At 45.4% G+C, this 27,784-nt stretch overlaps 2 protein-coding genes, 1 non-coding gene and 3 pseudogenes across 3 annotated transcripts; 1 reads left to right on the top strand and 5 right to left on the bottom strand.

Annotated features, from left to right (window-relative positions):
- Window positions 1–3,097, bottom strand: LOC126030559 (serine/threonine-protein kinase 31-like; annotated as a pseudogene).
- On the bottom strand, window positions 349–484 carry LOC126031912 (small nucleolar RNA SNORA61). The gene has a single exon (XR_007503719.1). It is a non-coding gene; the product is annotated as a small nucleolar RNA SNORA61 (small nucleolar RNA).
- Window positions 3,098–3,498: 401 nt separating the features above from the next.
- Window positions 3,499–3,879, bottom strand: LOC126030669 (protein BUD31 homolog; annotated as a pseudogene).
- A 2,614-nt stretch (window positions 3,880–6,493) lies between these two features.
- LOC126029767 (protein BUD31 homolog) lies at window positions 6,494–6,917 on the bottom strand (annotated as a pseudogene).
- A 677-nt stretch (window positions 6,918–7,594) lies between these two features.
- On the top strand, window positions 7,595–12,042 carry LOC126029766 (pre-mRNA-splicing factor SLU7-like). Its single transcript, XM_049788075.1, is given in 7 exon segments — window positions 7,595–7,707; window positions 9,706–10,350; window positions 10,352–10,415; window positions 10,418–10,478; window positions 10,481–10,603; window positions 10,606–11,358; window positions 11,939–12,042. Coding segments are annotated over 7 exon segments (1,863 nt in total).
- A 6,428-nt stretch (window positions 12,043–18,470) lies between these two features.
- LOC126029765 (WW domain-binding protein 11-like) lies at window positions 18,471–23,174 on the bottom strand. Its single transcript, XM_049788074.1, has 3 exons — window positions 22,415–23,174; window positions 22,155–22,330; window positions 18,471–18,482 (listed from the first exon to the last, which is right to left on the bottom strand). Exons 1-3 carry the CDS (start codon window positions 23,172–23,174, stop codon window positions 18,471–18,473), a joined length of 948 nt encoding a protein of 315 aa, XP_049644031.1.
- Between the last annotated feature and the right edge of the window lie 4,610 nt (window positions 23,175–27,784).

Below are 27,784 nucleotides of genomic sequence, written 5' to 3'. Positions count from 1 at the left end.
TCAATCAAAATTGGCTTCACTATTTCTTGTCTTTTCTATACATTTATTCAAGTTATTCATCTTAAATTCCTCTTGATTTTGAATATATTCTATGTCTTTTTCTAGGTTTGGAACTGATTTTTCTTTAGGTAGCCAGAAACATTTAGCATTCAAAACTTGCTCAGTAGTCATTAAACTTCTACAGAAGAGCAGGCTACAGAGCAGGGATCTGAGATTATCGTACAAATGAAAATGATCTACTTTAGGAATTCATCTTTGTCTCAAGTTTCTGATTTTTCACGAAAAGCCATAATAAAAGGCAGCCATAAGCATACAAGTCAGAACTCGGAGAAGCAGGTTTTTCTTTTTTTTTTTTTTTACCTAGCCCATGTGCTTACATAGCAGACTATGAGCCCTGTGAGGCCAGATTCAGTATTAATATTCCTCTTCTTGCGACCACCAAGACCAGTATGTTTAGATCTGATGGGAAAGGGAGCCGGAGGGTAGGTTTTCCAATTTTTATTTCAGATGAAAGCAAACAAGTCACCAACCATCATGTTCACCACGGCTCGCTGATTCACAGATTTGGGGAAGTCAAAATCTCCAACAATTCCTTGTTTGTGGTTTAAGACAAAATACATTGTTCTGATAAAGTGATCCATGAATTATATCAGCCTTATGTAATGTATGTAGGCCCTGGGCTACACCTCTCATGACCTTTAAAACTTCCTCTGATGTTAAAGATATACTGGCTTGAGTAGCACTAAGGTTTGCTCTAGGATAGTATGGGACCATCAGATAAGCCACAAGGATCAGACTTACACAAAAATAAAAATATCAATGGCAGTAACCCAGACTCCTCTAGCTTCTCTCTCACAGCTCTGTGACAGGAAGCTGCTCTCTGCATCACACTGGCTTCTGTGTTGACATCCACAGAGTACCCCTTTAAAAGAATGATCTTCCCATTGACCTCAGAGTATACCAAAGAATGCTTGCTGCTAAGTTTCTTCATGAGGTTCAGAATCAAGAAGATCCCTTTCCAAGCTCATAGTAAGAAGACCACTGGAGTTCATGTATTTATGTAATCCTATTTCAGGATGAAGCAAAGACTGCTCAGGGAACCATTTTTGCACCAATCTCTACAGCTTTTCATATTCTTCCTGCTCAGGATGAATTTCCTTAAAGACACTATTGTGTAATTGAGCTATTTTATTTTCTCAATTTCAAATCCATCATGGTCATCAGACTCTTCCAAATTTCTCTTTGCAACCATTTTCCATTTCAGTCGCTTTTAAACTTTTCAGTGTCTTAATGGACAGCAAACAGTCCACATTAGAACTGATTTAAACATTCAATAAACTGCTTCTTAAACTCAATACTGTCCTTATACTTAGAATACACAGCAGCAATTAGCCTTTCCTCTGAATGGATCTTTTCTGGTACTTGACTATATGTATTTAAAATTATTTCCTTGTCTGTATCACCTTGCTCAGTCAAAGATATCTCCAGCTCTTTGCAGATATTTGACTCAGTTTTCTCTTGGAGTCAATGATTCTTCCACAGATAAATAAAAAGCCTTTAAGGCATTCTGGAACTATGTCTTAAGGTGTTGTAGAGAAATATCTGTTTCATTTCTAACATTGGTGAATTCCTGTTTTTTTTTATCACAACTCCAGTCATAAAATTTTTCAAGTAATTCTTCAGAGTATGTCCTTTCTTTATATACTTTCCATATACTGCTTTTAAAGAGACTGACATGCCCTGTAATGTTTGCAAATGTTTAGTAAACAGTAATTCATCTACTTCCAAAATGCTTGAATTGCCATGATCAGCTTCCGTTGCACAATATTTCTTTCCAAAATCAAAATATGTCCTTTATTCCAATCTTGACAAGTCCAAATCTTCTCTTGAGCTAAATTGTAGTCTTTCTAAATTATCTCTAATATATTCAAAGATGCTGGAGTAGTGAAACACCCTTCATCCAACACTTGTAGTCATTCCCTAAACGAACACAGATATTGACATGCCTAATTTCTTTCAACATTTCACCTTAGCTGCCAGATATTTCATTCTAGTACCTACATGAGTCTTCAAAGTGCTCTTTAAATGTTTAGTCAAATCCATGATAGTTGCTTTCTCTTGTTGCAACTCCTCGGCAATCTGTTCTGCTTTCTATTCTAATGCTTTACAGTTTTCAAGAAGAACTTCTTTCTGTTTTAAGCTTTTTATTTTCTTGAATCAGTTTCTGATCCTGTTTAATTTTTGCCAGGCTGACACTAGACCCTAAATTAAAGTCCCAAGCAGTTAAACTTTCCTTTGGAAATGTCTCGTGATTTCCTGTATAATTTTCTTTCTTGGATTCAACAGTCAATTTCCCACTTACACGCCCCTTTGGCCTGCTGAAGGTTGACTGGTTTGATCTATGACTCCACAAAGGAATGGGGCTTTCAAGATTCCTGAGGGAGAGTGGACCAGGTTCTGGATTGTTTTCCTCACAAACATTAGCATTGACAGCTAGTTTGCACTTTTCTGCAAATCCTTTCTTAGCCACTTCTTCCCCTAGATCCACAATATCCACAGTGCCATACTCAGCCTGAGCAATAACTGTTCCATCTTGGCAGGTTGCTTTAATTCTCATTTTTTTTTTTCAAAAATCAAGCTCCCCAAAAAGGTTCTCCCCTGATCAAACTGGGTACCTTCTTGGCTAGAAGGAATCTCTAGTCCCCAAAGTCTGTACTTTCTGGCAACACTAGAAAATTGCTGGACCACAAGAATATCAACTATATCAGATCAAGTTAGAATTTCTGTATTTCCATAGTCAATATATCTCACAAGGCACTTTTCATCACTGATGACTTTCAGTACTTTGCATCTGTACCAACATTTGTCTTCAGAAAATAACCCACCATAAATCTTCTTTGGATCAAGATTCCCAAAAACTTCATTGGCATGGGAACCAACTTCAGAAAGTGAACGACCAATCTTCACAATATCCTTATTTCTACAAATACTCTGGGGCCCAAAACGTTACTGCATCTTCTACATGACTTCCGACCACATCTTCAACTTTATTGTAATGTTCATCTTCATCCATTTGGATAATTCCTGAAAAACTCATACCTTCTGCCACAGAATCTCCACATAACTGCTCCGGGCCTCACATGCTGAGGCCCAGGTCCAAGGCCCCAGGTCCGCTGCTGCTGCTGCTGCTGCCGCCGCCTCCAAGCTCATTTCGTTTTGGATTTCTTAGTCCCCCAGAGATACATGGTCACCGAAAATTGAAATAAGATCATCTTGAAGTGGTAAAAAAGAAATGGGGGAGGGGTGCCGTTCAGGACAGAGATGAACTTATTTTTTGTTGGAGGGAGGTATCAAGCTTATTTCTACAATCCACATGGGAGATCCTGCGGCCTTCCCAGTCTGGGCCCTTGCTCTGGGAGAAGCACTGAGACTGAGGGGTACGACCAGCAGAATCAGCCAGTGTAAAGTCCAGGGAGATGGAGGGAGTGGGGCGGGGTTTCAACCGAAGCAACTTTGAAAGCCACAGTGCTTGCACTGGATGTTTCGGCCCATTTCCAGCTTGCTCTTGGGGAACACAGCAAATGCAGTTGGTGCCCAAGTTGAATTCGCAGGTCTGGATGCAGAAGTTCTCATGGCCTTGCTACTTCCTTTGAACACTGAGTGAGGTTCTTGTCCGCCTTCTTGGATGCGGAACTCGTACAGCTCTCTGCTTATGGATCTCAGCTTGTATCCTGAAGATGGGCCAGAGGGACTCCAGCTTCCTCTTTCCCTCCGAGGCTCTGTTCCAGCTTGTCTCATCTTTTCAAACTGACCCAAATTGGGTTCAATTACCTCCCAGCCATCTGGAGGTGCTTTTCAGCTTCTTTTGACTTTAGGCATTTCCCCCTTGAGAAGCACCAGTCACCTAATTCTTGCAGAAAATACAGATGGAAGCCCAAGAGCAGGGCTGATATATAAATAGGTCTGAGGGCAGGAATTGGAAGTTCCCTGGGAATTCCCCCTGAGCACAGACTCCAAGGGCAGAACCAGGAATTAGCCCTTGAACACTGCTAGGTGTGATCTCCCAAGAAAAAAAGATGGCAAGGGCTGGTGGCAAGATGGTACTAGATTGCCCAACCCAACTAGAGCTGCCTTGATAGCAAGGTTTCTTCCCAAATAGGGATCATAAGGGACAGAAAGATAGCACAAAGGTAGGGTGTTTGCCTTGAATGTGGCCAACCCAGAATGGACCTTGTTCAGATTCCCGGCATCCCATATGGTCCCAGCACCTGTAATGAGTGATTTATTGAGAATGGAGCCAGGAGTAACCCCTGAGCACTGCAAGCTGTGATCCAAAATCCAAAACAAAACAAAATGCCAAGTAAGGATCATATGCCAGAATCAGCTGGTCTCCACTATCCTGACAGGCCCACCCCAGGCTCAGAAGCCAGATCAGCTCCTTCATGAGGACTCCCTCTCATGGGAATCCAGTGTGACTGTGGAGGTTCTAGTGAAACTTACTTCCTCCCTATAGCTCAGCACACCGAAGTGATGACCAGCGTCTTATATGAAAGTTCAGGTGTGGAGAGACAGTAGCAGGGACATGAAGACAAGAGCCAACTTGGACTAGTCCAAGAAGCAAAGTCAGGATGAAAGCCAGGATGTCCCAAGCAGTAGTTCAACTACTTTTGGTTCACGAAGGCGAAAGGATTTCTCTTCTGTCTTTTGAGGTATTGAATCTCCCAGGGTGCTGCTGGACTCCCTGGACTCCTCCGACTCCCAGAAAGGCCAATTTACTGCGTTTTGATGCCCTCAGACAGATGCCACATTGTCACCTTGTGTCCCCCCTACCACCATCATTAAGAAGCTAGAAGCGGGGTCCGGAGAGATAGCATAGCGGTGTTTGCCTTGCAAGCAGCCGATCCAGGACCAAAGGTGGTTGGTTCGAATCCCGGTGTCCCATATGGTCCCCTGTGCCTGCCAGGAGCTATTTCTGAGCAGACAGCCAGGAGTAACCCCTGAGCACCGCCAGGTGTGACCCCCAAAAAACCAAAAATAAAAAAAAAGCTAGAAGCGTGGCTTTGGTGGATCCCAATTCCCAATCTGGGCACTTGAACCCAGAGTTCTGCAAATATCTGCAGATCACCACAACAGCGCTCTGCTCCAGGCTACATGGTACATTGACTGAGCATTCCTGGCACGTCCTGACCTAGGACAGCAGATGGAAGGCTTAGATTTGTTTGGCAGTGGAGGTGTGAGTGTTGCAAGGAGAATCCAACCCCAGCCAACTTGGGAGCCAGAAACTTCCTCCACGGGACTGGAGCATTCATCAGAAATGCTCACCTGAGCTGAGCTGAAGGATGGTAGCTGCCAAGGGTTCCCTAACCAGGACCCCATATCTCCCCCAGGCCAGGCTGATGGGCTGCAGAGTGACTCTCACTTGGGGGCAGGGTGGGTCAACCACAGGGTTAATGGGTTCTGACCTAGTTAGGTAGTGCTCAGGTGTTGCAAATCAGCCCTTGATGGTGTTGACTGATGGAGGGATTGAGGATGAGGTCTTTCCCCTCCAGCTCAGAGCATGCGTCTGCCACCCTGTTCAGCCGGCAGTTCTGAAGTGAAGCGGCAGGTAAACAGCTAGCAGACAGTCAGGCTTGTGAAAATATTAGCTTTATTTGGTGGACAAGACTGAAGCCCAAAGCCTCAGCATCAGTTCCAGCCAAAAAGCCCCTTCCACAGACCCTTGCTTTTATCTCCAAGAATCAGGTACCACCCAATGGTGGGAGAAGAATCAGGTACCACCCTAGGGTGGGAGCAGAATGCCAGGTCACACCCTAGGGTAGGGCACAACCACAGGTCAGGGTAGGGTCTGTAACAAAATAATCCCATTGAAATGTTTACATACACAACACTCAGGCTTCTAGTTCTACTGGCTAAAAATTAAAAAAAAAAAAAAAAAAGCCCGCCAAAGGTGAGGGTACAAGAACAGATGTTTTCCCAGTTTTGATATTCCATGCCCCCCAGACTTCCCATATGGTCCCCTGCACCCCACCAAAAGTGGGTCCCTTCTGAGTGCTGTTTGGCATTTAGTTTGCACTACAGGTTTTGTGTTTTATTTTATAAAACAAGTGATATACCAGAGTGAGGATACAGAGGTGAGAAGAAAGGGTCAGACCAAGGGGTAAAAAAAAATTGTGCTTTTATTTTTAAAGCGCCAAGCTCTTCCCATCATAGATTTCATAGTCACCAAGAGATACATGATAGTTGAAAATTGGAACGAGATCATTTTGAAGTAGTACACAACTGTGCCAGTTTGGGCAATGATGAACTTTTATTTTTGGAAATATCAGGTTTATTCCTACAAACCACTTAGGAGCTGCTGATGCCTCCCCCAGGAGCAGCCTAGGCCCCTGCTCTGGGAGAAGTGCTGAGCACAGAAGAGGGTATGACCAGAAATGGCCAAGTGCAAAGTCCACGGAGATGGGATGGTAGGAGGGTGTTTCAACTGGAGAAGCCCCTACAAGCAACAGTGCTTGCACTCGATGATTTGGACCACTTCCAGCTTGCTCTTGGGGACACGGAAATGCAGTTGGTGCCCAAGTTGGAGTCGCAGGTCTGGATGCAGCAGAGGTTCTCATAGCCTAGCTGCTTCCATTTGGCAATGAGGGTCATGTCTGCATAACCTTCTTGGATGCAGAACTCGTACATCTCTCTGCTGGTGGCTCTCTGCTTGCAGAAGAGGTAAAAAAAAAAAAACATAGCTGGTTTTTTCTGTTGTTGGATTCTGAAGATGAGCCAGAGGGACTCCACCTTCCTCTTTCCCTCAGAGACTCTGCTCCAGCTTGTTTGATCTTCTGATCGAACTGACTGACCCAAAGTGGGCTCAATGACCTCCCAGCCATCTGTATGGGTGCTTTTTGGCTTATTTTGACTTTAGGCATTTCCCCTTGAGAAGCACCAGTCACCTCGATCCTGCAAAATACACAGATGGAAAGCTCAAGAGCAGAGCTGATATTAAATAGGCTTCGGAGCAGGAAGTGGAAATTCCCTGAAATTCCCCGACCCACTCCTGAGCTCATCCTCCCTGACAGAGCCAGGAATTAGCCCCAGAGCACTGCCACAAACAGTGGCAGTATTTGTGATCCACAAACAAAAATGGCAAGGACTGGAGAAGGTACAGAATCCCTAACCCAACTAGAGCTACCTTGATATCAAGGCCTCATCCCAAGTGGGGAATCAGATGCCAGGAGAGGTGATGGGAAAAAGATAAATTCCACTTCACATAACAGTCAGAGGAAGATAGTCTTAAACGATGGCCAGACCATCCTCGCAGGCCATGATGACAGCCATTTCCAACTTATCACACCCTGGCACTATATTAAGGCCCTGAGATTACAGCGAGGTTCATTAGAGGAACATCTGTTGGAAATCAGTGCGGGGCAGCCAGATACATTCTGAACCAGCAGCTGGGGGCAGGCGGGACAGAGCCACTCTCACGGGAAAATGTCCCACAGGCACCGTTTTGGGATTCCACCCATGGGGGCCACAATCTCTGTCCAGAGTCCATCCTTGAGTAGGGCCATGTAGCTGAGTACATACTTAGGCAAAACATAGAGACATGTGTGGCAATAAAAGGATTCCTAAGAACAGACCCAACAACTTGGAACTCACAGCGCATGACAGTTATCCCCAGGCAGATGGTCTCAACCTAGTCCCCATCATCTTCCACAGGTGTGTGTGACCTGATATTCCTCTTCACAGCTCAGGAAACCAAAGTGCCCAGAAGCAGAGGGATGCATTCAAAGTCATGCATTCATGGAGTAGGCCACCAAGCATGCAGCATTCAGCTAGCTGAAGAAAGACTGTCCCGGCATCATCTGTCTGGAGCCAAAGCCCCATTCTTAGAACAGGGAGCTGTACCATTCATGCATTCATATATTCATTCACTGACATTGGCCACACCCATATCCTGAGCACCCCAATGTGTCTGACAGATGCTTTTCTGGGTCTCAGAGCCACAACCCAGCAAGGAGCAACCCAAATCCTCGCCAGCAAGAAGCTGACAGGCAAGAAGTGACTCGCTTAGACTAAGACCCTGTCCCATCTGGATTTATATAGTCCCAATGTCAGTGATATGGAATGTTATTTTCCCATAAGAGCAAAATCCAGTGGCCCACATCATGCAGCAGGATGTGCAACTTCTCTACAGAGAAGCTCCGGAACTACATGGTGCTGCCTCTTCAGTCTAGAAATAGGAAATCCAGGGGCCTGGGGATCAAAGTGTACACAATCAGGAGGGTTATAAATAGGTTAGGTCGGCGCGAGGCCACTGCCTGCCTATATCCAGAGGTGCCCTTGCCATTTTAGAGCCAGAAACTGAGTCTAGAGAATAAAAATAGCTCGAGCATTTGGGAACTGTAACCAGCAAGATCCAAGTTCGAATCCCCCTCCTGCCCTTTTCCCATGAGAGTTTGTTCACAGCCCTCAATGGTGTAAACTTCCACACTTTCATTTTCTTTAAAGTGGGGTAAACTCCTCCCCAAAACGCAAAGCCTGGGTCGGAGCGTATTCCCTGAGTACTGACTATGTACATAGGTCATCCTCTAGAAATAACCTAAGTTTTGTTTTCTTGCTCTTCTTGGAATTAATACTTACAAAAATGTAGGTTGGAAGGGTGCTTTCTGAACAGAGTTCAGGGGATAAGGGGCCGTTACTGATGATTCCTGGGATCTATACAAGGGCCAAAGAAGATGATGCTGCAAGGCCCTGGAGTAAATATGTACAATTGGGGTCATCACAAATTCATGATGAGGGTTCTCCAGAACTCTATCTAGCAAAACCCAGCAAGTTAGGGAGTGTCAGAAATCAAGCCAGGGTTTCACCAGGATCCTCCACCACAGTCCTTGGGTCTCTTCTAGTCTACCCCATCCCCTTGGAGTTATCCACAGTGTCTAAGGGGCTTGCAATGGGCATTATGCCCTTGTCTTGTTTCTTCACATTAAGTGAGCGCATGAGCATCTTTCCTCCTCCTCTGACTTATGGCACTGCAGGTAAACCCCCCCCCCCCATTGCTCCATCCAAAAACCAAATGCCATTTTCAGAGTAAAACACCATTTCTATTCTTTGATAAATCTTTTGCACCCATTCTAGTAAGTGCTGATCACAATTCTCTAAACTCCTAACAAGATCCCTGTGAAGGTGCAATGACCCCCCAGGATGACCTAACTGCTAAATTCCAAAGTTACTGATTTCCTGTGACAGAGTGTCTTCATGAAGGAATTGAGCTGGCAGACAATCTGAGGAGAGGGGCAAGCCAGGCATTGAAGACCCGCTGATTTGCTCTGGCATCAGAACCCCACTTGGGAGGAGGCCTTGCTATCAAACAACGCTAAGTGGAGTGGGAGATCCAGCTCCAACTCCAGGCCTTGCCATCTTTCTGTTTAGGGAATCACACCTGGCAGTGTTCAGGTGTGAACTCCTGGCTCTGTCCTTGGAAGCTGGGCTCAGGAGTGCGTGGGTGGGGGAATTCCGCAGGGAACACCCACTTCTGGCTCCCGGGACCTATTTAATCCCAGCTCTGCTCTTTGGCTTCCATCTGTTTTCTGCAGAATCACCGTGACTGCTCCGAACCCGTGCTCTGGTGCTTCAGAGAGAACCCTAAGAAAGGGCATAGCCCGGAAGTAAACGGAGCACTATCAGATTCGTTTTGTGTCTGCCTGTTGTTTTCAGTCGCCTGCACCATACAAGAGGAAGCCCTGTTACCGTGGAGGCTGCTACAGTAGATGCAGCTTGTGCTGCTCCACTGTCAGGATCCAAAGAAATGAGTTTGGAGGATTCAAAGAAAATGACAAGAGAGGACTGGAGGAGGAAGAAGGAGCTCGAAGCACAACGGAAACTGGGTAATGCTCCTGCAGAAGTTGATGAAGAGGGAAAAGACATCAGCCCTCATATTCCTCAGTATATATCTTCAGTGCCGTGGTATATTGACCCATCTAAAAGACCTACGTTAAAGCACCAGAGACCACAACCAGAGAAGCAGAAGCAGCCCAGCTCATCCGGAGAATGGTACAAAAGAGGTGTAAAAGAGAATTCCATAACTACCAAATACCGCAAGGGAGCATGTGAAAATTGTGGGGCCATGACACATCAAAAAAAAAAAAAAGATTGCTTTGAGAAGCCAAGACGAGTTGGAGCCAAGTTGACAGGGTCTAATATAGCTCCAGATGAATATGTTCAGCCTCAGCTGATGTTCGATTATGATGGAAAGCGGGATAGGTGGAATGGCTACAATCCAGAGGAACACATAAAAATTGTAGAAGAATATGCCAAAGTGGATCTGGCAAAGCGAACACTGAAAGCCCAGAAACTCCGAGAATGCCTCAGGAAAACTAGTGGCACAGGCTAATTCTCCAAAACACCAGTGGGGAGAAGAGAAACCACAAATTCTCAGACAGAAAAGGACCCTACCAGTGAAGATGAGGATGAAGATAAATATGCAGATGACATGACATGCCTGGACAGAACTTTGACTCTAAGAAGCGAATTACTGTTCAGAATCTCAGGATTCGAGAGGATGTTGCAAAATATTTGCGGAAATTAGATCCAAACTCTGCTTACTATGATCCCAAGCAATGAGAGAGAATTCCTGTGCCAACGCAGGAAAGAATCCAGATGAAGTGAGCTATGCAGGTGATAACTTTGCTAGAAACACGGGCGATACCATTTCAATGGCTCAGGCATGGTTATTCACTTGGGAAGCCTATGCCAAAGGACCAGAAGTGCATCTACAAGCTGATCCCACAAAACTGGAACTGTTGTATAAGTCCTTCAAAGTCAAAAAAGAAGACTTCAAAGAACAGAAAGAACGCATTCTAGAAAAGTATGGTGGCCAAGAGCACCTGGATGTTCCTCCAGCTGAACTACTTTTAGCTCAGACTGAAGACTATTTCGAATACTCAAGACATGTGACAGTCATCAAAGGGTAGGAACGAGCTGTCGCCTGCTTCAACGATGAAGAAGAGGTGAAGATCCACAATCACACTCATATTTGGGGATCCTACTGGAAAGATGGTCGATGGGGATACAAATGTTGTCACTCTTTTTTAAAGTATTCCTACTGTACTGGAGAGGCTGGGAAGGAGGTTGCCAATACAGAGGAATGTGTTATAGATGATCCAACAGAAGAATCAGTGAAGAAACCTCAAACCCTTAGGGAGATAAATAAAAAAAAACTAATCAAGAAAAAGAAACTTCGAAAGAGCAGTTCAGATAGTGACAATGAAGAAAAGAAACATGAAAAACTAAAGAAGGCACTGAATGCAGAAGAGGCCTGCCTTCTTCAGGTCAAAGAGATCATACAGATTGATGAGAGGAAGCGGCCTTACAATAGCATCTGCGAGATCGCTCTGCATTCAATGATATGCTGAAACTAGAGGATGCTTCACATCAGCCTGACATGGACGAAAGAAATGCACAGAATTCAGAGTCTTTAAATATAGTCTGATACCAACTATAGCCAAAGTGTGCAAAAGTTTCACCGGGACCTTGAGAATGACTGAAGTTGGATAGACTGGTATGCCTGGAACCCAGTGTCTGTCTTATGCCAATAAACTTCTGGGGTGAGGCCTTTTTGTAATCAAGTCAAGGACTTTTTTTCCATTTTCTCCATTTTTCTGGACCTATGCAAAAATTGGAGATTGCCACTATCACACCTTTACTATATTTTTTTTTTACTCTTATCCTTTAAGGAAAAAAAATACAACTTACTGAATTTAAAAACAAATTACTGTAGTAGAATGCCTGTCTCGAATACAGGTAGGGGATGGGAAGGGGGGAGGTGGTAATGTTGCACTGGTGAAGGGGGGTGTTCTGGTTATGACTGTAACCAAAATATGATGTTACTTAAATAAAAATATTCAATAAAAAATACCTAAAAATAAAAAAACAAAACAAAAAAAAAAAAACAATAGCATCTGCGAAACTCGGGAGCCCACTGAAGAAGAAATGGAGGCCTACAGAACGAAACATCAGAGGCCAGATGTCCCTATGGCCTCCTTAGGACAGTAGTAACAAGTCACAGACGTGGGGGGGGGGGAAGGAAACCATAAGCCTTCTGATAGGAAATGCAGTTTTATGAGTAATAAGCTTCAGTTTCCCACTGAACCTCCCCCCCTTTTCTGAGGCCATAACATCGTAGGTTAGGGCCACAAGGTCCAAGGGTGGAATCTTCACTAGCATTATAGCTCACAATGCAGAAAACGCCATGATGGCCTCAGCCAGATTGCACCAGCTCAACTGGAAGGAAAAAGTGAAGGAACAAAGACCCTTCCTAGCCTTAGAATGTGCTGAGCTGCTCAAAGCTAAAAATGGAGGTGACAGATTATTGGTGAGATCTCCAAGAAAGGCCCAGAGCAAGAAGACCTAGAAGCTCCTGGGATATTAGGACACATCTGGTGGTCCCCAGGTTTCACTATCAGCAGGGAGGCTTTCAACTGCCTGCCATGGCCCTTCAGTCCACCCCTGTGCTCTGTAGCTCAGTGCTGACTGCCACTGGCAATCTCTCTCCTCTCCTGACACATACACCCTACTGCTGTCTGAACTCAGTTTTCTTCCACTTGGAGTGGACTAAAGGCAGCTGTCTGGAAATCAGTGACGGTCTGGCCATGTGCCATGGTTTGGAAGGGAGAGGACAGTGACATCTGTCTTAAGAGCTTTTTTCTTAAAAAGACCCTTTTGTCACTTATTAAAAAGTGGAGTAGATAAAACTGGGGGAATGAATCTCAGGGACTTTGCATGTATGAGGCCCCAGGTTTCATCCCTAGCCTGTCCAGAAAGGATGAGAAAGTGAATTGAACAGAAGCTTCACGAGTTCCCTAGTTCGGCTCAACTGTACAACACTGACATCACCAAGGCCTGTGTAGACTTCTGTGAATCCAAGCAAGTGGAAGCTCTCCAGATCATCGCCACAGGCCCTGGGCTCTCTCAGATGCTGCCCTGCTTCAGCACCTCCATCTCTCAGGTGGTCTGCATGAATGTGGTGCAAAACAACCTAGCCTTGCTCATCTACCTGATGTGCACAGTCAAGGTGCTCATGGACAACCCAACACTACATGGAGAAATATGTGCACTCTCCCAGCCATGATAAGAGCTAGTGTGTGTGTGTGGGGTGTGTGTCCCCTTTTCTACACAGTGCTAAGAAGGGGATGACTCCGAAGAGTGTCTTCCATGTCCTCCTCTAAGGAAGAATGGAGGGCCTGAGGGAACCAAGCTTCTAATGCCTCCTTCCTGTGGGAAGAAGTCTCTTTGGGAAGGGATAGAGATGCTCTCCAGAGGAGTAGTTGAGGCACACAGGAAGAGTAGGGGGACTGTGTGGCTGACATTTCTGCTCACAGGTGGGCTGGGGGACTGATACCTGGCTTCCAGAGATATTTTTTGGGTTTTTTTTTGGGGGGGGGCACACCCGTTTGACTCTCAGGGGTTACTCCTGGCTATGTGCTCAGAAATCGCTCCTGGCTTGGGGGGACCATATGGGACGCCGGGAAATTGAACCGTAGTCCATCCTACGCTAGCGCTTACAAGGCAGACACCTTACCTCTAGCGCCACCTTCCCAGTCCCCCAGAGATTTTTTAATTGTAGTTTACTGAAACAACTGGATCAACAGAATCCAGAGATATGTTTTGTTTTGTTTTTTTTTTTATTTTTGGGTCACACGTGGCCACACTCAGGGGTTACTCCAGGCAGGCACATTGGACCAGGGATGCCGGGATTTGAAAAAAAATCTGTCCTGCATCAGCTGCATGCAAAGCAAACACCCTACTGCTTTGCACGCATCTTGTTTTCGCTCTTGCTCTCTCGCTCTCGCTCTCTTGCCCCAAAATCCCGATTTGTTTTTCTGAAGCTATGCAGCTATGCACCCTACTCTCTCTCCCCACCCACACACATACAACAACACAGGGAAACCTCATTGCATGCACAGGCTTCCTAGCCCATGTGAGTTCCTGACTTGACCCCACTTCTCAAGTCAGGAACAGGTACAGGATGGACCAAACATCTGAGATCAGGCATCAAGTTCCCACAGCTACAATCTTGCGAGGGCCGAAGGCTGTGTCAGCCTACCTCCGACATTTCACCAGCTCTTCTGTAGCTACAAAACAAAGCTAGGTAGACACAGAACCTGGAGAGTCTGCAACTGTCCAAACCCCTTGTCACAGAAAAAACAACTCAACTGCTTTTAATCCCTGCCTGAAGGGGTAGTATACTCCTCAGCCTCCAAGGGTGTGGAAGCTGGGCCAGTACTTGAACTTCAAGATGGAGAACCCCTTCACGTTGAAAAAGTTAGGGGAAATAAGGGCACCTCTGAGGTGACAGACTATACACCACTTCTCACCAATCGCTTTTCCATGGCCTCTGCTAACAAACACCTCCATGGGGACTCTCCACAATGGACCAGGACTTGGGTGTTTTCAGTGGAATAGAACTTTTTCTAGAGCAGAGAAGCAGAAAAGAAAGTCCTAGAAACTGAAGATGAAGAAACTGGCCAGCTTTCTCCAGCCCATGGCCCCCCATTCTTTTTTCCTCTCCACTTCAGATGCAGTCCTAGTTATCTGACCCTGAACCACTTGATAGCATTGCCTTCTCATCAAGATCAGAAAAAACTAACATTGAGACAAGAGAGCTAGAAAGCCCAGTTCCCCCCTTCTTCAAAAACAAAAATTCTCCCCTCCAAATAAAGAGCATCTCAATACACCCATCCCTCCAAAGGACAGAGGTTCGAGAGGAGAAAACGGAAGGCTGAAATGGGGCCTTTCTGAATCCTCTTTGGGGCTGCGTTCACTGCCCATTGGTTGTTGGTGTTGGGCTCTCTTCCCATTGGATGGCTGCTTTCTGAAAAAAAAATATAGCCCTTTACCTGGGTCTAATAACTATCCCCTGAGCATCTTTAATTCCAGGTGCTCCTTATAAGCAGAAAAACCACCAGCTCCCCTTGGATGCCGTACTCTTTCCAGAAAATTACAGGGCTACTCCTCTTTCAGTGTTCTCCATTTGGCCAATTAGTGATCCCTCTTCTAAAAGAAGACACATGTCCTTTTAAAACCGATTTGTGCTTTGCCAAACGCATGTCCTAGTTGGAGGTCAGAATCAAAGGCAAGTCTGTGTGAAATTGGACAAGAAAACACCAGAGATTTTTCGACGATTTTTCCAGGTCTCAAGAATAAGTGACAGATTGTTCCGGATCCTTTTCCGAGTCTTATAGCATGATGTGGACCAACTGATTTTGCTCTTATAGGGCATGATAAATTTATGTCACTGATGTTTGGACCATATAAAGGCAGGTGGAACAGGCTCTTATTCTAAATGAGTCATTTCTTGCTTGTAGGCCTATTGCTGGTGAAGATTTGGGTCTTCTCCTTGCTGGGTTGTTCCCGTGTCTTCTTTCTTCACAGTATGTGAGAGCCTGAGCATTTTTCTTCTCTCTCTGACTTACAGCACCCTATTGCTCCACCCAAAAACCAAATGCCATTTGCAGAAAAATAAAACACCATTTCTCTTCTCTTTGATTAATCTTTTTGCACCCATCCTAGTCGGTGCTGATCACAATTCTCTTAACTCCTACCAAGATCCTTGTGAGGGGGTGCTCAGGAATGGGCGTGCCATTGCCAGTGAATGGGTGTCTGAATGCAGGTGATGGGGGACTTCCACATACTTGTGTAGGTGGTTTCCACTTTGCTCCCTGGGACCCCAGGATTAGCACTGCCTGAGCTTGTGGTCAGAGCCCTGGAGAAAGAAAACAAGGTGGAATCTCTTCCACTCAGGTGCCCTTGTTTGACCATCCAGCTGCCTTGGTTAGCCACCTGAGGTTTCCTTGTGCCCTTTAAGCTACTTCCTGAGAAAAGGCAATACTGTGTCTTAAACACAGGAGGCATATTGAGGTCAGAGCCCTTGAAAATGGGTAGACTGAGCAGCCTTGATATGCCTTGACATGTTCCTTCTATCCAACTTTGGGAAGTTAAGTTCAATGCTGTCACTTATTCTCAAGATGTGGAGAAATCAGGAAAATAACTGTTGTCTCCTTGTAGACTTGCCCTTGATTCTGACCTCTCACTAGGACATGAGTTTGGCAAAGCACAGGTTGGTTTTTTAAAGGCCATGTGTATTCTTTCAGAAGGAGGATCATTACTTGACAAAATGAAAGAGACATCCTTGTAATTTTCAGGAGAGAGTAAGGCATACATGAGGAACTGGTGGTCTTTCTGCTTATAAGTAGCACCTGGCATTAAAGATACTCAGGGGATAGTCATTAGACCCAGGTGAAGGGCAGCCATCCAATGGGAAGAGAGCCCAAAACTTATAACCAATGAGCAGTTAGGATCCACAGTCAATGGGCAATGAGCATAGCACCAAAGAGAATTTAAAAAGGCCCCATACCAACCTACAGCTTACTCCTCTCTTGAACCTCTCTCCTTTAGAGGGAAGGCTGTCTAGAGATGCCTTGGTGGGATGAAGCTTTCATTTTTATTGATTTATTTTTTACTTTTGGGTCACACCCTGAAGTGCTCAAAGGTACTCCTGACTCTGAGCTCAGAAATTGCCCCAGAAGGCTGGGGGTGGGCAATGGAATCATATGGAATGCCAAAAATAAAATAACCATCTCTTGGGTTGGCCACATGCAAGGCAAATGCCCTACAGCTATGCTATCACTCTGGCCTAAGAGTTTTCATTTATGAAGAAGGGGGTAACTGGGCTTTCTACTTCTCTTTTGAAGTTCTGAATTTTAGAAAGTTTTTCTTGATGATTGTGGGGGAGAAGGCACCAGTAAAAAGTAGCTTAAGGTCATATAACTAGGTTTCAGCCCCCCTGCAAGAACTCCTCCTAGAACTACATATGAAGAAGAGGGAAAGAAAAAGGGGGCATGTAAAGGCTGCTCAGTCTTTCCATCTTCAGTTTCTAAGACTTTCCTTTCTGATTCTCTGCTCTAGAAAAAAAATGCTCTGCCACCATAAAACCCCTAAGGCCTGATCCATGTGGGGAGGTGGTTCCCCCATGGAGGTGTTATCCAAGGCCATGGAAAGGGGATTGGTGAGTAGTGGTGTATGGTCTGTTACCTCAGAGTTGAGCTGAGCTTACTTCCCCTATCTTTTTCTTTTCTTTTTTTTTTTTTTTTTTTTGGTTTTTGGGCCACACCTGGTACCGCTCAGGGGTTACTCCTGGCTATGCGCTCAGAAGTCGCTCTTGGCTTGGGGGACCATATGGGACACCGGGGGATCGAACCTCGGTCCGTCCAAGGCTAGCGCAGGCAAGGCAGGCACTTTACCTCTAGCGCCACTGCCCGCCACCCCCCCTATCTTTTTCAATGTGAAGGCTTTCTCCATCCTGAAAGTCAAGTACTGTCCCAACTTCCACACCCTTGGAAGGCTGAGGGGAATGCTTCCCCTCAGGAGGGGTTAAGAACAGTTGAATTGTCTTGTCTGTGATTAGTGGGTTTGGGCAGTTGCAGACACTCCAGGGTCCATTCTTGTAACTACACTACAAGACATGCCCATTATACCTGGAGAAAATGGGGGTGGGGTGGGTGGGTGTGTTAGGCTGAAACACACCCTCAGACCATGCAAGATTGTAGCTGTAGGAAACTTGCTGCTTGATCTCCGATGTTTAGTCCATCTGTATTTGTTCCTGAATTGAAAAGTGGGATCACAGTAAGAAGTGTTCTGTGTGCAATGAGGTTTCCTGTGTTAGACGTGGTATGTGTGTGGGGATGGGGGTGGGGGGAGGATGCACAGCTTCAGCAAAAATCTCTAGATTCTGTTAATCAACTTGTTTCAATGATATATTTTTATAAAATTCTCTAGAAGCCAGAAGTTAGTCCCCCATCTCACCTGTGAGCAGAGCTGTCAGCCACAGAGTCTCCAACCTGCCTGGTGTGCCCCAACCAATCCCCTGGAGGGCTCCTCGATCTCTTCCCAAACAGGCTTCTTCCCGAAAATGGGAGGCACCCAAAGACCTTTCTTCCATAGAGAAGTTATTCCTAGCTTGGATTTTTTTTTATGCCCCCCCACCATTCTTCCTAAGCTGAGGACATGAGGCAGACACTCTGGAGTTATCCCCTCCTTAGCACTATGTGGGAAAGGGGGCACCCCCACCACCAGCTCAACTCTCCTCTTGGGTTCTTCCAAGTACCTGGTGCTCTTCCCTCAACTGACCTCAGGTGTTCAAGGCTCAGTATTGCCTTTTATTTTTTCAGGGAGCAACTTAGTGGGCAGGCGGGATCCTGGGGTTGCTAAACATCAGGTGGGTTTGGAAAACTATGCCCTACAGCTATGCTATCACTCTGTCCATGGGAGCTTTTATTTTTGAAGGGGGAAACTGGGCTTTCTTGTTCTCTTGTGAAGTTCTAAACTTTCGAAAGTTTTCCTTGATTTTTGTGAAGTAGAAAGCACCAGGAAAAAGTAGCTTAAAGTCATATAACTAGGTTTCAGCACCCCTGCAAGAACTCCCCCTAGAACTGCATCTGAAGAAGAGGGGAAGAGAAAGGGGGGGCATGTCAAGGCTGCTCAGTTTCTCCATCCTCAGTTTCTAAGACTTTCCTTTCTGATCCTCTGCTCTAGAAATAAATTCTATGCCACTGTAAAACCCCTAAGACCTGATCCATGTGGGGAGGTGGTTCCCCCATGGAGGTTTTAGCCAAGGTCATGGTAAGGGGATTGGTGAGTAGTGGTGTAAGGTCCGTTACCCCAGTGATGCCCATACTTCCCCTATTTTTTTTTAAATGTGAAGGCTTTCTCTCTCTTGAAAGTCAAGTACTGGCCCAACTTCCACACCCTTACAAGGCTGAGGGGTATGCCTCCCCTCAGGGAGGGGTTAAGAACAGTTGAATTCTCTTGTCTGTGATTAGGGGTTTGGGCAATTTTAGACACTCCAGGTTCGTGTCTTGTAACTACACTATAAGGCTTGATGCTTGATCTCAGGTGTTTGGCCCATCAGTAATTGTTCCTGAATTGAAAAGGGATCACACTAAGAAGTGTGATGTATGCAATGAGGTTTTCTGTGTTTGACGGTATGTGTGTGGGGTGGGGCAGGGGGAGGATCCACAGCCCCAGCAAAAATCTCTGGATTCTGTTAATCACACTTGCTTCAATAAAATATTTTTACAAAACTCTCTAGAAGCCAGAAGTTACTACCCCATCTCACTTGTGAGCAGAGCTGTCAGCTAGAGTCCCCCACTCTGCCTCATGTGCCCCAACTACTCCCTGGAGTAGTTGATCTACTTTGATCTCTTCCCAAAGGGACATCTTCCACAGAGAGGAAGCATACCTAGCTTGGGTTTCCTATTACCCCCCCCCCCCCATTCTTCCTAAGCTGAGGACACAAGGCAGACACTCTGGAGTCATCCTCTCCTTAGCACTATGTGGGAAAGGGGCACCCCTACCATCAGCTCAACTCTCCTCTAGGATTCTTCCATGTGCCTGGGGCTCTTCCCTCAACTGACCTCAGGTGTTCAAGACTCAGTATTGCCTTTTTTTCAGGGAGCAGCATAATGGGAAGGAGGGATCCTGGTAGGTTTAGAAAACTTATCAGGTAGGTTTGGAAAACTACGCCCTACAGCTATGCTATCACTCTGTCCATGGGAGCTTTCATTGTTGAAGAAGGGGGAAACTGGGCATACTACTTCTCTTGTAAAGTTCTGAATTTTAGAAAGTTTTTCTTGATTTTTGTGGGAAAGAAGGCTCTACTATAAAGTAGCTTAAGGTCATATAACTAGAATAAAACACCATTTCTCTTCTCTTTGATCAAATCACTTTGCACCCATCCTAGTTGGTGCTGATCACAATTCTCTTAACTCCCAACAAGATCCTTGTGAGAAGGTGCTCAGGAATGGGCGTGCCATTGCCAGTGAATGGGTGTCTGAATGCAGGTGCTGTGGGACTTCCACATAATTGTGTAGGTGGTTTCCACTTTGCTCACTAGGACATGTGTTTGGTAAAGCACAGGCTTATTTTTAAAGGCCATGTGTATTCTTTCAGAAGAAGGATCATTACTTGATAAAATGGGAAACACTGAAAGAGACATCCTTGTAATTGCCGAGAGAGAGTAAGGCAGCCATGGGGAGCTGGTGGTCTTTCTGTTTATCAGTAGCACCTGGAATTAAAGATGCTCAGGGGATAGTCATTAGACCCAGGTGAAGGGCTTTTTTTTTTTTTGCAGTAAGCAGCCATCCAATGGGAAGAGAGCCCAACACCAACAACCAATGAGCAGTGAAGATCTACAGCCAATGGGCCGTGAGCACAGCACCAAGGAGCATTCAAAAAGACCCCATACCAACCTGAAGCTCGCACCTCTCTTGAACCTCTGCCCTTTAGAGGGAAGGCTGTGTAGAGATGCTTTGTTGGGATGAAGCTTTCAATTTTATTTATTTTTTTACTTCTGGGTTACACCCTAAAGTGCTCAAGGTTACTCCTGACTCTGAGCTCAGAAATTACCCCAGAAGGCTGGGTCAGGGGGCGGAAAAATCATATGGCATGTCAGGAATAAAATAACCATCTCGTGGTTTGGCCACATGCAAGGCAAATGCCCTACATCTATGCTATCACTCTGGCCTAGGAGTTTTCATTTATGGAGAAAGGGGAAAACTGGGCTTTCTACTTCTCTTTTGAAGTTCTGACTTTTAAAACGTTTTTCTTGAATTTTGTGGGGGAGAATGTACCACTATAAAGTGACTTAAGGTCATATAACTAGGTTTCAGCACCCCTGCACGAACTCCTCCTAGAACTGCATCTGAAGAAGAGGTGAAGAAAGAGAAAGGGGGGGGGTATGTCAAGGCTGCTCATTCTCTCCATCTTCAGTTTCTAAGACTTTCTGATTCTCTGCTCTAGAAAACCATTCTCCGCCACCATCAAACCCCTAAGGTGTGATCCATGTGGGGAGGTGGTTCCCCCATGGAGGTGTTAGCCAAGTTCATGGAAAGGTGATTGAGTAGTGGTGTAAGGTCCCTTACTTCCCCTATCTTTTTCAATGTGAATGCTTTCTCTATCTTCAAAGTCAAGTAGTGGCCCAACTTCCACACCCTTGGAAGGCTTAGGGGTATGCTTCCCCTCAGGGAGGGGTTAAGAACAGTCTTGTCTGCAATTAGTGTTTGGGCAGTTTCAAACTCTCCAGGTTCCATCTCAGATGTTTGGTTAATCTGTACTTGTTCCTGAATTGAAAAGGGATCACACTAAGAAGTGTGATGTATGCAATGAGGTTTTCTGTGTTTGACATGGGGTGTGTGTATGTGTTGGGGGGGCAGGGTGCACAGCTTCAAAAAAAAAAAACCTTTGAATTTTGTTAATCACAATGGTTTCAATATAATATTTTTACAAAAATCTCTAGAAGCCAAAAGTTAGCCCCTCAACACATCCGTGAACAGAGCTATCAGCCACACAACCCCCATTCTGCCTGGTGTGCCCCAACTACTCCCCTGGAGGACTCCTCGATCTCTTCCCAAAGATCTCTTTCCAATCTTTTTTTCCCCAGCGGGACATAATTTTAATCAAAGAATTGTACATTTCTTCCCATATATCTTATTTTGTATTAGGAAATGGCATTGCAGTCCATTTCACTACAATATTACAAAATATTTACAAGAAAATATTAATAACTCAAACATGAAAGGCTAGATGGGTGAATTAAGCTTTTTTCAGAAATCTGTATGCCAGTGCCCTTTGCATACCAGGAGAACCCAAACAAGTAAATAACAAAGATCCCCAATCACAAGTTTCCAAAGATTTGTAAAGGGAGGAAAGTGATGGCCTGAACTGGCATGGATGTTAGCAGTACTTCAACAACCCATCTAATCTGAATGAAGTACTTCACACTCTGGAGTCAACTGTGAGCAATGCTAAACCTTAGGATATTCTTTGAACTGAGATGAGAAAATACCCTGACAGTGAAAGTAGCTCTTTGCCTATGTTTACTAAGAGCCTCTATGAACCACTGATGTGAACCATGCCTACTCTGGCATCAGCAGTTGTCACAGTAGCCCTTCTATCTCTTTCATGAAAGCTTCATAAACCTCCTCCTTAGTTTGTACTGAAACGGGAACAGAAGGACCAGATTGAGGGGTTGCTTTGGCAAGAGGCACAGTGGAATCATCCTCTGACTTTCTTTGGGGAGCAGCAGTAGCCCCTTTATTCTCTCGACGTACCCTCAGTGCTGTGGGCACAAAACGAGTGATCTCTGCCTTGAGATTAGTGATCTGTGGCTTGGCACTGATGGTTGCTGTAGCTTTCTTCTCAATGGTTGCTGCGCTCCTGTCATTTGCCTTGGGCAGCTGAATCAACTTGGGAGGAGCGCTTAAAACCCCCGGGTTCGGCAAGGGAGCTGGTGGGAAAAGCCCAGGAGGGGCAGGTCTGAGAGGAGGCCCCAAAGGTGGGCACATCTTGCCAGGACGAGGGGGATGGATACCTGGAGGTGCAGGGGGAGGTAGCCTTGCTGGAGGTCCCCTTGGAGGAGGACTATATAGCATGTCCTCATCTCGTCTCCGAGGAGAAAGAGCTAGGGCAAAACCAACTTTACGGCCATACATCTGTAAAACTTGAGGAGGTGGTGGCCCAGGAGGAGGACCAGGAGGCTTTCTGCCAGGAGGCAACCGTGGAACACCAAGTCCAAGAAGAGGAAGTATCGAAACTGCCCGAGATGGAAGTCCATAGGCTGAAGTCTTCTTAAGGATAGAGGGTGGCTGGGCACCAGGAAGGGGGATGTCCTGAATCAGGATGTTGGAAGGAGCATGCGGCATGTCTGGCAAAGGAATACTCTCTACTTCCACATGCTGAGCATTCTTGACAGCATCAAAATACTGGCTAAGTTGAGCCCTTTTCTGTTCACATTCTACTTCCAGCTTTCGTAATTCTTTGTATATATCTGGATTTTCTTTTTCATAGAGTCGTAGAATACGTTCAAAGGTTTCACGCAGTTTTTTACGCTTATCTTTCAGCACCTTCTCATTTAACTGTGGCTGTTGTACTGGGTTAAATTCCATTTCATCCAATTTCTTCATGTCCCGGATAATTTGTTTGGGATCTTTCATCTTTAAAACTGCAGCTCGTACCATCATGCGTTGTTTCTTGTTCTTCTTTAATTCTCTCTTCCGGGCTGCTTTCCGGGCTTGGTCTGTGGGGTTCATAAATTTTCCACTCTTGGTGGATGATGTAGATCTCTGTCCCATGTTGATAAGTAGCGTAGTTTACTTGCTCATTAAAAAGAAGAGGGGACAGCAACAAAATCTTATTTGGGCAGACGTCTGGGGCTGGCAGGCGCAGCCAAGGAGGTGATTTTCGGGGTTTTCTGGACGTCGGGGCCTTCACCTCAGCCGCTGGGTCTGTCAACCAGCCACCGCCATCTTGAAAAATCAAGACTTAATCTTGAGTGTGTGCAGCCAAGCCTCAGGTTCCAAAATGCAGATCAGGTTAGTTCCAGGTCTGGAAGCAAATGTTGAGGCAGGAAATAATCCACACAGTGAAGAGGTAAAAGAGGTCCAGGAAATTCAGCACTCAACTCAGGAATTCAACCATCCAAGCTTGTTGCTCCTAAGAAGGAAGACAGCTCAATGGGGGAAGGCTGAAGAATGAGTCTCTGCCTTTTTCAGGCCCCTGCTTTTATTGACAAGAAACAGGACCCACCCTAGGGTGGCACCAGAATTCTAATAGGGGATAGTCCAATCATCCCATCTCCAGGTCACACCTTAAGGTGAGGCATGAATATTGATTAGGCTGGGACAAGTAATCCAACACTGGGTCTAGTCTCTGGGAACTAGAGTGGAGCATGAATATTGAATAGGGTGGGACCAGGAATCCAACAAGTGGGGGCCATTCCCAGCAAGGTGTGATATTTACCTTGACCTTACCTCATTGCTTGTTGACTTCCTGTAAAGTCCTCTTTGGAGATGTCATTCAGACCTACCCAATTAAAAAAAAAAACATTTATGACCTCGACTTGTCACTGGTAACTATTTCTGAAATAAGAGGGACAACAAATTGTTGGCTGTAGAACTATGATTAAAGGAAGTACAAGGTGCCAGAAAAATAGCAGAGTAGTAAGGCTTTTCCTTTGCATGTGGTCAACCTGACTATTTTCATTCCAGTGTCCCATATAGTTCCCTGATTCTGGAGTGATTTCTGAGTGCTGAGCCAGTAGTCAACCTTGAGCTCCACCAGGTGTAACCCCAAACCCCACCCCCAAATTATAAAGTATAATAGTACTTGAAGAGAGGAACACCTTACAACTATGTCTTAGGCACCATCAGGGTTACCCCCACACATAGACACACACATATTGGAGACCTTTCTTGCTGAACTTGTTTACTGCCTTATTTCTCCAATGTCAGGTGGGTTTGGGAAACTATGCCCTACAGCTATGCTGTCCCTCTGGCCCTGGGAGCTTTTATTTTTGAAAAAAGGGGAAATTGGGCTTTCTAGTTCTCTTGTGAAGTTCTGATTTTTAGAATTTTTTCTTGATTTTTTTTTGAGGAGAGAAGGCACTACTATAAATTTGTTTAAGGTCATATAACTAGGTTTCAGCAACCTGCAAGAACTCCTCCTAGAACTGCATCTGAAGAAGAGGGGAAGAAAGAGAAAGGGGGGCATGTCAAGGCATTTCAAGGCTTCAAGGCTGCTCAGTCTCTCCATCTTCAGTTTCTAAGACTTTCCTTTCTGATTCTCTGCTCTAGAAAAAAAATTCTCTGCCACCATAAAACCCCTAAGGCCTGATCCATGTGGGGAGGTGGTTCCCCCATGGAGGTGTTAGCCAAGGCCATAGAAAGGGGATTGGTGAGTAGTGGTGTATGGTCTGTTACCTCAGAGTTGAGCTTACTTCCCCTATCTTTTTCAATGTAAAGGCTTTCTCCATCCTGAAAGTCAAGTACTGTCCCAACTTTCACACCCTTGGAAGTTCCACACACCTTGGAAGGCTGGGGGGAATGTTTCCCCTCAGGAGGGGTTAAGAACAGTTGAATTGTCTTGTCTGTGATTAGTGGGTTTGGGCAGTTGCAGACACTCCAGGGTCCATTCTTGTAACTACACTACAAGACATGCCCATTATACTTGGGGAAAATGGGGGTGGGGTGGGTGGGTGTGTTAGGCTGAAACACACCCTCAGACCATGCAAGATTGTAGCTGTAGGAAACTTGCTGCTTGATTTCTGATGTTTAGTTCATATGTATTTGTTCCTGAATTGAAAAGTGGGATCACAGTAAGAAGTGTCCTGTGTGCAATGAGGTTTCCTGTGTTTGATGTAGTATGTGTGTGGGGATGGGGGTGGGAGGAGGATGCACAGCTTCAGCAAAAATCTCTAGATTCTGTTAATCAACTTGTTTCAATGATACATTTTTACAAAATTCTCTAGAAGCCAGAAGTTAGTCCCCCATCTCACCTGTGAGCAGAGCTGTCAGCCACAGAGTCTCCAACCTGCCTGGTGTGCCCCAACCAATCCCCTGGAAGGCTCCTCGATCTCTTCCCAAACAGGCTTCTTCCCGAAAATGGGAGGCACCCAAAGACCTTTCTTCCATAGAGAAGTTATTCCTAGCTTGGATTTTTTATGCCTCCCCACAATTCTTCCTAAGCTGAGGACATGAGGCAGACACTCTGGAGTTATCCCCTCCTTAGCACTATGTGGGAAAGGGGGCGCCCCTACCACCAGCTCAACTCTCCTCTAGGGTTCTTCCATGTGCCTGGGGCTCTTCCCTCAACTGACCTCAGGTGTTCAAGACTCAGTATTGCCTTTTTTTCAGGGAGCAGCATAATGGGCAGGAGGGATCCTGGGGTTGTTAAACATCAGGTGGGTTTGGAAAACTATGCCCTACAGCTATGTTATCTGGCCATGGGAACTATCATTGTTGAAGAAGGGGAAACTGGCCATTCTACTTCTCTTGTGAAGTTCTGCATTTTAGAAAGTTTTTCTTGATTTTTGTGGGGGAGAAGGCTCTACTAGAAAGTAGCTTAAGGTCATATAACTAGAATAAGACACCATTTCTCTTCTCTTTGATTAAATCACTTTGCACCCATCCTAGTTGGTGCTGATCACAATTCTCTTAACTCCCAACAAGATCCTTGTGAGAAGGTGCTCAGGAATGGGCGTGCCATTGCCAGTGAATGGGTGTCTGAATGCAGGTGCTGGGGGGCTTCCACATAATTGTGTAGGTGGTTTCCACTTTGCTCACTAGGACATGTGTTTGGTAAAGCACAGGCTTATTTTTTTTTTTTTTTTTTGGTTTTTGGGCCACACCCGTTTGATGCTCAGGGGTTACTCCTGGCTATGTGCTCAGAAATCGCCCCTGGCTTGGGGGGACCATATGGGACGCCGGGGGATCGATCCGAGGTCCTTCCTTGGCTAGCGCTTGCAAGGCAGACACCTTACCTCCAGCGCCACCTACCCGGCCCCTCTGCACAGGCTTATTTTTTAAAGGCCATGTGTATTCTTTCAGAAGAAGGATCATTACTTGATAAAATGGGAAACACTGAAAGAGACATCCTTGTAATTGCCCAGAGAGAGTAAGGCAGCCATGGGGAGCTGGTGGTCTTTCTGCTTATAAGTAGCACCTGGAATTAAAGATGCTCAGGGGATAGTCATTAGACCCAGATGGAGGGCCTTTTTTTTTTTTTTTTTTTTTTTTGCTGCAGTAACCAGCCATCCAATGGGAAGAGAGCCCAACACCAACAACCAATGAGCAGTGAAGATCTACAGCCAATGGGCAGTGAGCACAGCACCAAGGAGCATTCAAAAAGGCCCCATACCAACCTGAAGCTTGCACCTCTCTTGAACCTCTGCCCTTTAGAGGGAAGGCTGTGTAGAGATGCTTTGTTGGGATGAAGCTTTCTATTTTATTTATTTTTTTACTTTTGGGTTACACCCTAAAGTGCTCAAGGTTACTCCTGACTCTGAGCTCAGAAATTACCCCAGAAGGCTGGGTCAGGGGGCGGAAAAATCATATGGCATGTCAGGAATAAAATAACCATCTCGTGGTTTGGCCACATGCAAGGCAAATGCCCTACATCTATGCTATCACTCTGGCCTAGGAGTTTTCATTTATGGAGAAAGGGGAAAACTGGGCTTTCTACTTCTCTTTTGAAGTTCTGACTTTTAAAACGTTTTTCTTGAATTTTGTGGGGGAGAATGTACTACTATAAAATAGCTTAAGGTCATATAACTAGGTTTCAGCACCCTTGCACGAACTCCTCCTAGAACTGCGTCTGAAGAAGAGGGGAAGAAAGAGAAAGGGGGGTATGTCAAGGCTGCTCAGTCTCTCCATCTTCAGTTTCTAAGACTTTCTGATTCTCTGCTCTAGAAAACAATTCTACACCACCATAAAACCCTAAGGTGTGATCCATGTGGGGAGGTGGTTCCCCCATGGAGGTGTTAGCCACATTCATGGAAAGGTGATTGAGTAGTGGTGCAAGGTCCCTTACTTCCCCTATCTTTTTCTATGTGAATGCTTTATCTTCAAAGTCAAGTAGTGGCCGAACTTCCACACCCTTGGAAGGCTTAGGGGTATGCTTCCCCTCAGGGAGGGGTTAAGAACAGTCTTGTCTGTAATTAGAGTGTTTGGGCAGTTTCAAACTCTCCAGGTTCCATGTCTTGTAGCTACACTACAAGGCTTAATCTCAGATGTTTGGTTAATCTGTACTTTTTCCTGGATTAAAAAGGGATTACACTAAGAAGTGTGATGTATGCAATGAGGTTTTCTGTGTTTGACATGGGGTGTGTGTATGTGTTGTGGGGGGGGCAGGGTGCACAGCTTCAGAAAAAAACTGAATTTTTTTTTTTGTTTTTGTTTTTGGGCCA

The sequence above is a fragment of the Suncus etruscus genome, chromosome 15 (assembly GCF_024139225.1).
Source record: "Suncus etruscus isolate mSunEtr1 chromosome 15, mSunEtr1.pri.cur, whole genome shotgun sequence".
Lineage (NCBI taxonomy): Eukaryota > Metazoa > Chordata > Mammalia > Eulipotyphla > Soricidae > Suncus > Suncus etruscus.
Note: the sequence above shows the minus strand (reverse complement) of the source record. Positions and strands in the feature narration are given on the sequence as shown.